Source organism: Bombus pyrosoma, linkage group LG7 (genome assembly GCF_014825855.1).
Source record: "Bombus pyrosoma isolate SC7728 linkage group LG7, ASM1482585v1, whole genome shotgun sequence".
Classification (NCBI taxonomy): Eukaryota; Metazoa; Arthropoda; class Insecta; order Hymenoptera; family Apidae; genus Bombus; species Bombus pyrosoma.
Genome location: NC_057776.1, coordinates 4120215 through 4134086, shown reverse-complemented (window position 1 = coordinate 4134086; position 13872 = coordinate 4120215). Strand labels below are relative to the sequence as shown.

The window sequence follows — 13872 nt, the reverse complement described above, 5'->3', positions numbered from 1 at the left end:
TACGAAACACAGTATCAAAAGACATTGGTTCGTGATATTTACTATCTCAAGATAAGAATTTCTATTTCTGTTTCGACAAACATCGTATTGTACAAATAATTATTCGTCGCTTCTTTTTGCCATAATAAAACTACAATTAAATGCAAATATATATTCTTTTTCTTTCTCCAATAAAAATTTCTTATAAATTCTTTTCTTTCTTTCTTTTTATACAGAAGTTTTAAAAGAAAATCAGTCTTTAACAATAATTCATTTATATTGTTCTATTTACACTGAACACAACACGATCGTAGAAAAAATGTTTCATCGACATCTCACACATATTTTCGATTTTGTATTTTTTTTATACACGTTTCTCTAACTTATATTTCAGTAATGTGTACGTTCCAATATCCAGTGCGATATACAGAGCGACCAATACAATCAAACAGAACCAATAGTTAGCTTGCTTCATGTCTACAGCGTTTAACAACGTCTCCGGTATAGCAAAATGGCAATAGACGTCTGAACAAGAAAGCTTTGGTCTGTCATACCTGAAATTACAGAAGAATATTATGTTAACAATTATGTGAAAGGAACAAATTTTATAAAATAAACTTTATGCTATAGACTTTACCCATAAATGGCGATCATTACACCCTCGAAACCATATTTAAGAAACGATAAATGGAACAACCATCGTAAGTACGGATGAGCGTCCCTGAATTGAACGAAAAATCCACTGAATATCAAAAATGGAAGAATCGTGAGTGGTCCAAAGATCATACCGTGCTGAAGCAAATAATAAAATAAGAATGCAATATATGGCAAATATTTTTAAAAATATACATTCATACAAACCTGTACTTTCATTCCTGTGCCAACTAAAAGGCCAAACGTTTGAGCAACCATACTGACGGCAAAACACATTAGCGTGTAGAGACAAAATCGTTGAAGTTCTAATAATTGATCACTCATATAATATACAATGAGAATATACAAAGAAATGGCTGTGAATTGAATGGGAATGTCAGCTAACTTGTTAGCAAGGTAAAAAGAGTGTAACTTGTACCAGCGATTGAAATGCTCCCTCATGATGATTGGTAACTCCGAGGGAACTGTGATGTAATAACAATTTTTATTGATTAACGTAAACAATTTTTATTCAAGAAAACAAGGTAAAATGTTTTGGGCTTACATGTTGTTACTGTTGCGCTGAAGGCACTGAACATAAGAAACATTATATTGAAAAACAGAAGATTGAAGTTATCCAACACGTAGACAGCATCTTGGCCTATTTTGAAATAGATCACGCCAACAATCAAGGCAATTACAAAATGCATTGAAAGTCGTGTAAATGTTAATACCTGTAAAAAGGACAGGAGGCAATTTGAATGTTTTCTTACTTTGTTAAGAAAAAATATATATAAGAAATTATAATCAATCTATCGAAATGTGACGCTCTCTCCGATTTCGATGTTTTTGAAATATGTTGTAAAACTCAACACTCTGAACTTTTTCCTACACATATAACCGTCGGTCGTCCTTAGTCTCCCAGTTAGACACAACAGTACCCCACCGTTCGCTCTTACTTTTCAAACTGGGTTGGGTTAATAGTAATATCAATTTGCGAATCCCCTTATCAGTATTAATGTAAACTGTAAACAATGCTGGTCAACCGCCTCACGCGACGGCCGGATTAATGCATATTACTAATAACCCAAACCAGCTTGAAAATTAAGGCCGAGCGGCAGCGTATTTTTGCGTATAACTCTAAAACTATCGCTTACCGCCAGTTATACGAATAGGAAAAAATTGTTCAAAATGTTGAATTATACAATATATTTTTAAATTATCGAAATCGAAAAGGGCATCACACTTCGATAAGTTCATCGAAATTATAGATGAAAAATATTTGAAAATGTTAATATTTCTTTGATATCTAAATTTCTATATAATTTTATTATAAATATATCTATTGAAATTGATAGAAGTGTCTGAAATATCATACTTTGACCAAGGTCAATTACTTCTGCGGTTATATCACTAATGTTACTTATTACATGTTTTCCAAGTGTCAGATTTCTCTAGAAATGTTACGAACTTTGTATCTACATATTCATTTCTATCTCCCGAGTTATTCAGTGAAATTTACTAAAAATTTTTTTTAACATTTCAGTATCAATTTTCAAATTTAGTCGAAACATTCTAATCAAATTATACTATTGAACTCAACTCATACAATCGAATTTAAGGAAGGTAATATTATAAAGAACTCTTTCACAGTTCTTATCATTTAATAGACGTTGACTCAGTAATCAATGATCTCACAGATGGGACTGGCTTTATTATTATTGTACATTTCCGTGTTCTAAATATGAAGACACCTATATATAAAAAATACAGACCAGTCGCATATATATCTTTATTCTTACGCGACTAGTCTGTACACGTGTCACAAGTACAATAAATAGAGAAGACTAACAAATCCAAATGAATCTATTAATACTATTGTGTTGGCTCTTCTTACATCTAGCGACTAATTTCACAATTGACGGCTCAGTTATACTATAACTTTCTTCTACGCTTTGTCTGTTACAACGAACCTATTTTGTAAATAATATACAGCGGCTGCAAAAAATATTTGCACATTACATACTAATTAATTAGATCCAAGTATATTAATTTTCGTATCATTTAGTAGTACTTTCATAAGATTACAAAAATTGAGTACCGTATAATTGAAATGTAGGACCTGATAGAAAAATATTTTACTAGAAAATATAAACAAGTGCAAATATTTTTTATTTACATTGTATTCATTGTATTTTATTTACATTCTAGATAAATTTTTCATTCCAAGGTCGAATTATTCATTACCTTATCTCTTGAGAGTCTGATAGCGTTTCTTTTAAGTAAAATGAACAGCTGTTTCCAGAAGCCAATGGCACACCCAGCACCAGCTTTATGTTTACCATAAACGTGCTGTATCTCCATCGGAGACCGTTGTCGAAGTGCTTGGAACGAAGCTGTCACATTCAAAGCGATCACTTCCTCTTGATGATTGACGTTGGTTACATTACTGATTGACCTCCATGCATTATTTTTTCCATTCTCGATGGCATTCACCATCTGCGGCAGATATCTGCCGTAATCTCCATTGCAGATTTCCATCACTATAAAAAAAAGACTTTCTCAAACACCATTTAAACTTGGTTATCCTTAACTTTTTAAGCGAATAAAGAATGTTAGTGGATATTTTAATAAAATTTTCTTGCTAATTCGCGAATGTTTTGCGTAATTCTTATAGTACGAATGATTAAAGGCGCTTTGTGTCTTATACATCACGACAATTCCGCATAATAAAATAGGCAAGGAGCAATAGTTCACGTTTTCATAAATCATATACTGTCTTTTTCTTTCTTAAATGTGTATGCAAAACGCTCGTGCAATATCTCTTTTGATGATTCTTTATTCAGAGATATCACTATAGATAGGATATAATGTAAATTAGCAATATGATCAAGGAAATGGTATGAAATATGTCCGATTTCTTTATTTACTTACGATAATCAGCTGGATTATAGTGAGTTGGACATTGCAAACCGAGACTGCTCAAATAAGGCACTAAATTCTGTGTGCTACCACTGTACACACAGTTTCCGTCTGCCACCACGTAAAGATGATCGATCATATTCAACAACGAAGCACTGGGCTGATGAATAGAACAAATTACCGTTTGTCCCGCCTTTGCCAACTGCTTTAGCAACGTTATACAATATTTTGAGGTCACACTGTCTAGTCCACTGCAATTAATATCAAATTAGATCTTTATTATTATTATTATTAATTTTTTTTAGAAAGAAATAATTTATAGCGAAATTTGGTATTAATAAAGCATACAAGTATTAAAGTACAAATATATACCTAGTGGGTTCATCGAGAAATAGAATCGGAGGACTGTTAATTAATTCCAATGCAATGGCCAGCCTTTTCCTTTCTCCACCGCTAAGTTTTCCCGTTCGTGTGTGGCGACATGTGTCCAGACTCATTGTAACCAAAATCTGATCAATCTGAAAACGTGATTCAAAATTAGTTTCCTTTTAAATTAAGAAATGTGAAATGCTAAAAGGAATACTTTTGTTATGTTGTATAATAAACTAGAATATAAAACTATGAAACTATAAAGAAATTAATGGGGCAATTAATTCAACTTTTTTAACAATTATACGCATGGTATATTAATAATATATATATATATATATATATGTATTAATTGGTATATTAACGGCATTAATTGTAATTGGTATAGTAACATAATTATATCATTGATCTATGCTTTTGTCCGATATCGTAAACATCATAAAATTTCTGTTGTATTTGACCTCTTCAATGATGAATTTTCTTAAGTTAAAGAGAAATTATACAATTTTTTATTTATTATATTTATTATTATATCTAATTTAATTTAAATCAACCTTATTCAAACCAAAGAAAAGATTAAAAATTAATTATTAATAAACAAAGAAAAATTATCCCTAAAGAATGAATAATGAGATATTTTTAATGATGGGGAGTTGCTTCTATGACCTTGAGCTCCTAAATGACTATAAACAAGCTATAGACAATAAAGTCTTCGACGAGCAATTTTTCAATTACTTTGAGCGTTGTGGCTTAGAACAAACTACTCTGCGATTATATTACAGATTGACGAATAAAATGTAATATACCTTTTGTTTCTTTTGTTGAGGACTTGTGGTAAGTTTTAGGTCGGCAGCAACGTTCATTGCTTCCTGCACGGTCAACAGTGGCTGCAAATTGTCGTTTTGCATTATATACGCTAACAATCTTCGAAATTCATTGAGATTCCTAGCTTTTGAATTGACCATTATATTCCCGGTTACACCAGTCGTTCTGAAAACGGCCCAAAGTAATGAAATACATTTTTAATCCTACGATTTGTAGCGCGTTTCCAATTTTCTTACTTTCTTTATCATTTTTTAGATTTCTTTTCCTTTTTTCGACTTCTTTTGTTAATTTTCTTGTTTTATGGAAGATAGAAAGATTAATTTGCAGAGGAACTGTGTTATATGCAGCCCATGTGCCGAAAAGAACGGATCAATATTCAAATTATGTAAATATGCCAATTTTCATCAGTTATACGATGCAGTTAAATGCATCGTGATAACACACAATGGTCGATTTAAAATGCCTTCAGCTAACCTACTTAAAACATCGCATAAACTACTCAGATGATCTTAGTATGTTTGTAATTTTTATAATGAATCATTAGACACAATTTGATATTTTTAATTCACTACCATAAAAGAAAAAATATTGCATAACAATAATTGAGATAAAAATAAAATTGTAAGAAAGAAATTACTCAGTAACGTTATCATCTTTAGTTAAAAAAAAGATGAACCTATATAAATCTAATTTGTTACTTAAAACCTTTAAACATATAATTTTCTAAACCTTCTAGTGGTAATTTACACAATGATTTCTTATATGTGAAGAATGTGATATGATTTTAAAAATTATAATATGAAGTATAAGAGTATACAGACAATAAGCGATGACTGTGGAATATAAATTTAATTAATGAATAAATAATATGTTAACGGAATTTTTTATAACAAACGTTCATGAGAGCATGGAACTAGTCGCGTTGTAAATAGTGGTTTATCGTTCTGTTATAAAATACAAGATTTCTTTGGTCACGCAAGTTTATCGGTGATAACTCTATTTCATCCAACGAACATCGAATTATACTTCGATGCGTACTCAATGGAAATACAGGTCGTGTCTGTTTGATCGAGCAATAAAAGGATACTATGTGTTCATTACTACAACATCACACAATTGAGCATTTAATAATACTTTCTGATTAATAGTTTAGAAGTAATGTCTTGAAACATTCATGTGTTCATTGTCTAAAACAAACAATATAGAAATTACTATTAAAAATAAATTTTGAAGCAGCTAAAAATACATAAAATGAATATAGTAATAAAATGATGGAATTATATCAGCAGTAATTAACAAAAATATTAACTGTATTATGCTTCATATCATGTGTATCACATGTTCAGTTTTCATACTCGCATCTTTCAAGCCAGACACTCGTTTCAAAAACACGTGTTTCTCGTATCAATATTGTACAACTCCCCCTTCTGTTGTGACCGTTAAACTGTCATCTAATTTATATGGCATGTGGACTCATTTGCCAACATTATTCTATTAAAGTAGAGCGAGAATTTCATTTTGATTAAAAATTTCTAGATAGTATGTATTTAGTAAATTTTAGATCAGCGAAGATATATCAAATCATTGAAAATTTCAATTTGGTGTAGCGTTAATAGCATCATCAATGGTTGATAAAGTCAATCGTATGGTTGTCAAAAATGACAAAGATCGCGACATAGCCCCCGTAGGTCAATGATATCTGATATTTTGAGATCAACCGGAAATTGACCGTTTGCAACAGAGCATGTGACCGCACTTGATACTTACAATTTCACACTACATGCTACTATGATTACTGTAATGTAATAATTGCTCATAATATAACAGTCGTGCCAACGTTACTTTATAACCACAAATATTTCTAGCGTTCAGTCTCATATGTAATATCAATGGCGTAAAATTATTGAAAAGAGAAATACGTGTAGCGAAATTATTTGATTTCTTGTATTTATTTGAAATCTTGTATTTCTTTGCTGGGTTTCTCCACTTTAATCAAATCTCAAAATTATTGTGCATAGAAAAGATTTGTCAAACTAATATTTACCTGAAATTTTTATATCAATAATAGTTATAATATTTCTGAGATTAAATAAAAATAATACACATTACATAATATATTAATATGAAAGAGTGTAAGACTTCATCAAACGTTAAAAAGTTTAGTTCTCAGTAGTTGATTTTCTATTTATATAATATTATATCATTAAACATCATTGTAGCACAATATCATCAGTGATGATTATTATCAACGTGAATCTATTGAGCCCAATTTATCTAGAAACTTTTTATAAATATGTTTTGTTTAGTATTAGTGGTTATCTAAATTTCCAGTCCCAAATTCAACAGATTGTTATCGATGATTCATACAAAATTTCGTCGAAATTATTTACTTTATGATAAAAAGAAATTACAGATAGAAGAAAATACAGATAAGAGATCTACTAACGTAAAGCCAGTTAGAACATCCATCAGTGTGGACTTTCCAGCACCGGACAATCCCATAATCGCCGTAAGTTCGCCGGCTCTGAATTCGCCGCTCAAATTTTTTAATAGTTCAGTCTTTTCTGAAACAAACATTTATGTACATATTTTCTGCAGACATGCGTATTATTAAATGATATCTGGCTTAAAAAACGCCCGCTGCATTATCAACGAAAGTTGGAGTATTGGATAGATATAATGCATTGTTGAGCTTCGTTTTTATAGCGATAACACGCTGTCTTTTCAATGTAAACTGTATAAAGTTTATAAAGGCTCGCGCATGTGAGTTGATTTATAACACTAATAAAAATAGTATTCTATATGGCAAACTTTTGTAAGATTTTTTCAAAATTTTTTACATGAGATAACTTTGCGTATTTCCATAAATTAATTAAAAACATACGTTTATTAAACGATTATTTCTTTTTTGCACGAATATTTTAGTTAAGTACTTAACTTTAATTAAAGATATGGATGAACTTCAAGGTCTATATAATAACTAGATTTTGATGTATTTACGCAAAATTTAAAGATATACACAACTATACACATGCGTATAATATACAAAAATGTATAAAATATTTAAATGAAAGTAGAGTACTCGTTATAATTTTTTGATAGGTAAAACAAATTCAAGTTCTATTTTTTTGGTTGTGTACATAAAAATGTGAATTTGCACGAAAATCGGCAGTCTATATAATGAAGTAAGTAATAAAGTAATAGTAATAGAAAATAAACGAATTTAAAACGTTTTCTAGATAACCTATAAAAGTAATAAATTCCTAAATTTGTTTGAAGTTACAAGTTTTCAGGCTTAATACCCTATGTTTGGAAATCCGTGGTGAACCTGAAGGGCTTCAGAAGAAAAGAATTACAGTCAAAGGGCGAAATTTCAACTTTTTGTGTCTCATCGTGCAACGTATACCGTAAATAGAATATCTTAAGAAAAAAAAAGTAGAGGAAGGAAAAAAGGCGAAACGAAAAACTTTCAATAGGAGAGAAGGAAAAAGACAGAGGCTAAGTAATAGAGAGACCAAATATTAATGAAAGATAAACGATAAAAGATATACATATGTATATCATTACAATCTGCAGCTGCTATAAGTTATGAAATTTTTGCAAACAGTAAACGGTCCATACTTTCACTCTGCAATACCGACGCATTTCTCTCGCATCGCTGCAAGAATTTCGAAATTGTTCGTTTTGAATTCTTCCCGTCAATTATCGACTAAAAGTGAAAAATACGAATTCGATGCATGCTACATTGCGTGTCGATAAATCTAAAACACCAAACCGCTAATTACGTAAGTATATTATTAATTGCCGATAATAAAGACACGTGATAATTCCTACTTATGCTTTACCTGTTTACCTCGTCCTGTTTTCATCTGATCATGAGATCTGCATCATATTACATTCCTCGATGTTTGAAAACAAGCTCACAAGACTCGCTTAAAACCGATCGTTTTCACTGTTCGGTAAAACTAGAAAGCAAAATCAACGGAAAAGAACTTAAAGGAGAGAACGGCAAAGAAAATGGCAAAGGTGGGAGTAGTGGTGGGGGAAAGCATACTTTTCTTATTACGATATTATTTTTTTAATTAATATGTTAGGTCCCTGTTGGATTTACGTATCATTTTAAGTATCCGATATCTCTAACAAAAATAATGAAAGAATACATAATAATATATATCTTTAATAAAAAGGGACTTTTATCACATTTATACATAGAAAGTTACGTGGAAAGAGAAAGATGAAGATAAAAGATGTTTCTTATATCGTTGACCGCAGCATAATGAAGGTCTTATTGAATTTGTAAAGGACGATTTGACTCTATTATGTTTTTTAAAGACAGTATCAACGATGTTTATTATTCTGTCATCTTCTCTGTCGTTTCTGTTTATTAACCGTTTCAGGGTTAATAAACTCATATGGCGGTACACATTGGCGCACGCATACAACACAGAGAGATGAGGTAGGGGAGGGTCCGATTGTGCATACAGTCAGATACAGACGACACAGTCTATATTTGTACGCTCTCAAGGGAATTCTCAAGCATTCCAATTCCGAGAGCGAGAACAGCTCCTATTGTATTATCATCTTAACAATTTATTTACCACGATATATTTGCTCTAAAATATAGTAAGAATATTTTATTTTAGCTACATTTAATTTTACACTGTTTTAACATGAATGTTACCTATCACGAATACTTACTAAAACTATCTATCATAAAAAAAGTAATAGATAAGAAAATAATTATTTTCTAATATGGTCATTGATTGTCTAGATAATCATTGTACACATTTTAACTGTCTGCTTCAACTATTATTAAATATTATTCGAATCTAAACAAACATAGAGTCTAAAAAAATATAAGAAATTATCCTTTATGTATTATAATTACCGTGTAAGTGAGCTAATTGAAATTGACGTTTCACTTTATTTACATTAGACTACATCACAGTTGATTCTTTTCTAAATTTCCTATCCCTATCTGTTAGGTTAGTTAACATAACTAAAAGTGATAATAAATAGGAATTGATTGGAATTGATATCAACAATTATCTTTGGCTTTAAAACTAACCATACAATAAAATATTAATTATATAAAATATGATTTATAAAATATTTTTTCGGAAATCTAGAAGAAAATAAAAATTTATTATAATTACATTTGTATTATTATTGTTATAATACTACATTTGTATATGCGCTTGTAAGTATAATAACAGTAATAAATATCATTGCTAATAAACAATAATGCATATAACATTTACATATAATAAAAAAGTGAAATTTTCATAATTACTAACAGCTTGAATGTGCCTTAGAAAAGTTAATATAGTTTATTCATGGTAGTTAAAAGCGATTATCTTATTACTTTGACTCACATGGAACGCGAAAATTTTCGTCCCCGTTTGCCACAAAATTAGCCAACTTCGAAAACCGTTATTCCGTTACGACGCTATCACATTCAGTTCCGTTAACTCGTAAAGATCTTATCTCATGAATAAACATCATATTAATTTTGTTGGTTGCAATACACTTGTGTACTAATTAGATATTAATATTACTCTTTTGAAAGAAAAAAAGATAATTCATCATGCACGAAACATGTTGGGTTGAATAAACAGGACGCCAAACCTATTATGTTATACGTTACACGATAAGAAAAATCAGGTAAAGATTTCTATAAATAAATTTTCGTGAAATATGTCGTTTTATTCAAACATATTCAATCAATGCATTTCATACTTCACTTCCAATACAAAAAGTTTTATATGAAATTTGCAATATTAAAGAAACTTTATGTGAATGCGAATAAAAAAGCACGAACAAAAAATTTGTTACATTAAGGAATTATTTATGTACATTAAAAGCAAAAATTTTTTTATGGAAGTTTTTACATAACAAGAAATTATTTATATAACTTCCATGTAACATTTATCATAGCAAACAATTTTGCTTATAACAATGACTTAGTAAAAATTGTATTGTAGTGAAAAACTTACTTCCAGAAAGTATCCACGGCCTGGCGCAGTAGGTAATATCCTCGAAGACTAAAAAAATCGATTTCTGGATATCCATTAAGTCCTCTAGTTTCTTAGTACTGGTCGGAGCATTTTCAGAGGTGGTCACAATATGCCTTAGCTGCTGTTGCATCTCGATGAGTACCTTCGTGCTCATTTCTTTTGTTCAATCTTTCTCGGTTCCTCACATCCGACTTTTCACTATGTGCTGCTAATTCCTTCTTTTCTTAATGGCCGATGTGAGTTATCAACACTAAACACAACGAAACACACGCATGAGACCGCGATAAACAATACGCAAAACGAGAACTAAAAGAGAAGTAAAGAAAGATCGAGTTGGTATATCAAGTCTCAAGGAATTGATTGTCGCATTTCGTAACCGTCATACCGTGGGTGGACGTTTATGGAATTTTATGCAAAGCAACCAGAGCTTCGTACGCTCTCATACATTTACTTTATTCCATATTTTCTTCATTTAATTTAAAAAAGATCATGATTTCAATATTCACTAATATATGGTTCAGCCTCACGTAATATAGTAGTTATTAGATTGTGGATTTTTATGTGAATTTATATTTTTGAGAATATAATTTGAATAAGAGAATCTCAGTAGAAAATTTTACCTAAATATCACACATTACATAAAGCATTATACTGTTGATATTTTATATGTACATATATATTTTGTCATACTTTATCCATTCTATAGTATATTCATAAACTAGCACTTTCTTATTTCCTACAAGTAAATACAGATTTGCCATCTAGTAGTCACGGACGATTAAGAAAACTGTTGGCAACACTTATTTTATCCGTATTCTTACCGATTTGAATTGTAAATATCGATGCACGTAACATGAATCTACGTTGAAACACTGTCAAAAAGTTCCATTGTAGAAAGCGAAAAATATAGATAAAACGCATTAAAAATTTTAACTTTAATAATGATATTAAATATAGTAAATAATAATGGTATAATATACTAAATTTGGTGTTTTATATATGTATTTGAACCATTTATAACATTGAAGTATTATTATTTCCACGTGCTAAAATTTGAAATCTAAAGTCCTCTTAATACATTCGTATCGCTAGACTGGTTCTATTATCAGCTTATGATGCGCTATTGCCGCGTGTCTCTAAGATTAGAGAAGAAAATACAAATTAATCACTTTCATCCAAATCGTATTCAAACAACAAATTCACACAAACTTATATAACTTTCTATATTCTATGTTTAATAATGTTTTAATTTGACTAACCGAAAAATTTTGTTTTGTTTATATCGTAACTTAATTTGTAAATTGCGGATGTTTGTACAAATTCATATCATTGATAAATATAATTAAATATAATAATAAATAATAAATATAATAGACTCTATGACTAAAGTGTGAAACTCGTATCAAAGAAAGCAAAATGAAGTACATGAATAAATACATAATGCAAAAAAAGAAGCTTTATCTATATACATCATAATGTGTCATTAAAATCTTAAAAAATCTGTTATCAGTCTATAAGGTTTCTATAAAAACTCATAAGTTGGTTATTATTTATGATAGTTACAATGTTAAAGAAGTGGAGGTCGAATAGAAATTCATTTTACTTACTAAATACTATAAGTAAATTATAGTAGTATAATAATATATAATATGTAGCATAGTATTAATAAGTGTAATACTATACAATAACTATAATAAATATAGTTGTATAATTGATAATTTGTTATTCTATACAGTATATCACCGTCAAATTTCCCTTAAATGCATAAATATCCGCAATCTAGTAATTTGTGAAGAAACACATACCGACGAAATATTCACTAGAACAAATACTGTGCATTTAATTGTAAATAAAAATAAAATTTCTTTGATAGAAATGTTTTATCTAGATGTTTTATACTGTACAATACAGCTCTCGTACTGCTATCGGAGGTGACATGTGAAACGCATACAAAGTTCACCACACGAGGACAACACCATAAATGCAAAAGTAGAAGACGTGTTGAACGAACTCCTCGTTAGAGGAGGCGCGCTGCTGTACTGCCACGACTGGCCACGAGCTACAACTCAACGGTGAAGGCGAAATAAAACTTCATACTACTCCCTCCTCCTCGTCTTTAATAATCGCACACGTGTGAACGTGACGAAATTTTTAAGTGACAGTCCCACCTTCTCTTCTTCCAATTACTGGTCACACAGTTTCCCTATTTACCGATTGCGTCGCCTAGCACATCTTTTCGTCAATTCAATTAAAGTTTATATATTCGTATGTACATAATGACATTATGGTACAATTTTATAATTTCTGAGCTACAAATTACAAGTTATTTACTTTACAAATATTTACAAATTTATATTACAAATTTAAAAAATTATAGGTTATCGTCAATATTACTAAACTACTTATTACTGGACTGCGGATACTTATAAACACTTAAGAAATTGAATAATTTAAGCAGAAACTTGTTTTATCTATTGAATGTTATAACAAGTAGTCTGTTTTAGATATTTTTAATATTTTTGCATTTTATGCACATTCTGTGCATTTTTGTACCCTTAAATTTCTTGTAAATTTATAAAAATCCGCAATTGTTACAAGTTGTAATTTATATTGTATTGTATTTATTCAATTTCAAGTGGTCAATTTATTGAATTTCATGAGGTTTATCTCATTTTACTACATGCATTAATATTGCAATCAATGTTTGTATAATATTTACAATCAATATACTTAATTGTGATTTGTAACAAACTCTTGCTTTTATTCTTAGTTTGCGATTATATTACTAATATTATTAATTGCTAAAATATGCCATAAATTTATTCCTAAAGTTAATTTTAGAGATATAAATTATTGATAGCCAATCGAATTTCTCCCAACACGTATCGTAGAATAAATGTTTGTCGACGAGATTTGGACATTGACATTTTATATTAATTATTATCGTTGTAAAACATGAGTCATGCATCTATAAAAGAAATTATCTTTGTTAACACAAAATTTTGATCTTGAATATAAAACTGATTTTGATATTAAATTTCTCCTTTTTAACAATATCAAAAAATTAGATAAAAATTTAAATTTATACAAGAAAGAAATATATAGATCTTCTTCTGGACACTTAACA

At 29.7% G+C, this 13872-nt stretch overlaps 1 protein-coding gene across 11 annotated transcripts; it reads right to left on the bottom strand.

Annotated features, from left to right (window-relative positions):
* Nucleotides 1-235: 235 nt before the first annotated feature.
* Nucleotides 236-12818, bottom strand: LOC122569726 (ATP-binding cassette sub-family G member 4-like). Of its 11 annotated transcripts, none has more exons than XM_043731229.1 (11): nucleotides 12666-12818; nucleotides 10725-10995; nucleotides 7175-7292; nucleotides 4710-4893; nucleotides 3907-4052; nucleotides 3547-3785; nucleotides 2860-3155; nucleotides 1178-1346; nucleotides 841-1097; nucleotides 617-771; nucleotides 236-533 (listed from the first exon to the last, which is right to left on the bottom strand). In XM_043731229.1, the coding sequence occupies exons 2-11, from the start codon at nucleotides 10897-10899 to the stop codon at nucleotides 344-346; spliced, it is 1929 nt and encodes a 642-aa protein (XP_043587164.1). In that variant the 5' UTR covers nucleotides 10900-10995; nucleotides 12666-12818; the 3' UTR covers nucleotides 236-343. The 11 variants fall into 11 exon arrangements, with proteins under 11 accessions (XP_043587164.1, XP_043587167.1, XP_043587162.1 ...); XM_043731232.1 differs by having other exon boundaries at nucleotides 12697-12812; XM_043731227.1 differs by having other exon boundaries at nucleotides 12551-12806.
* Nucleotides 12819-13872: the final 1054 nt, after the last annotated feature.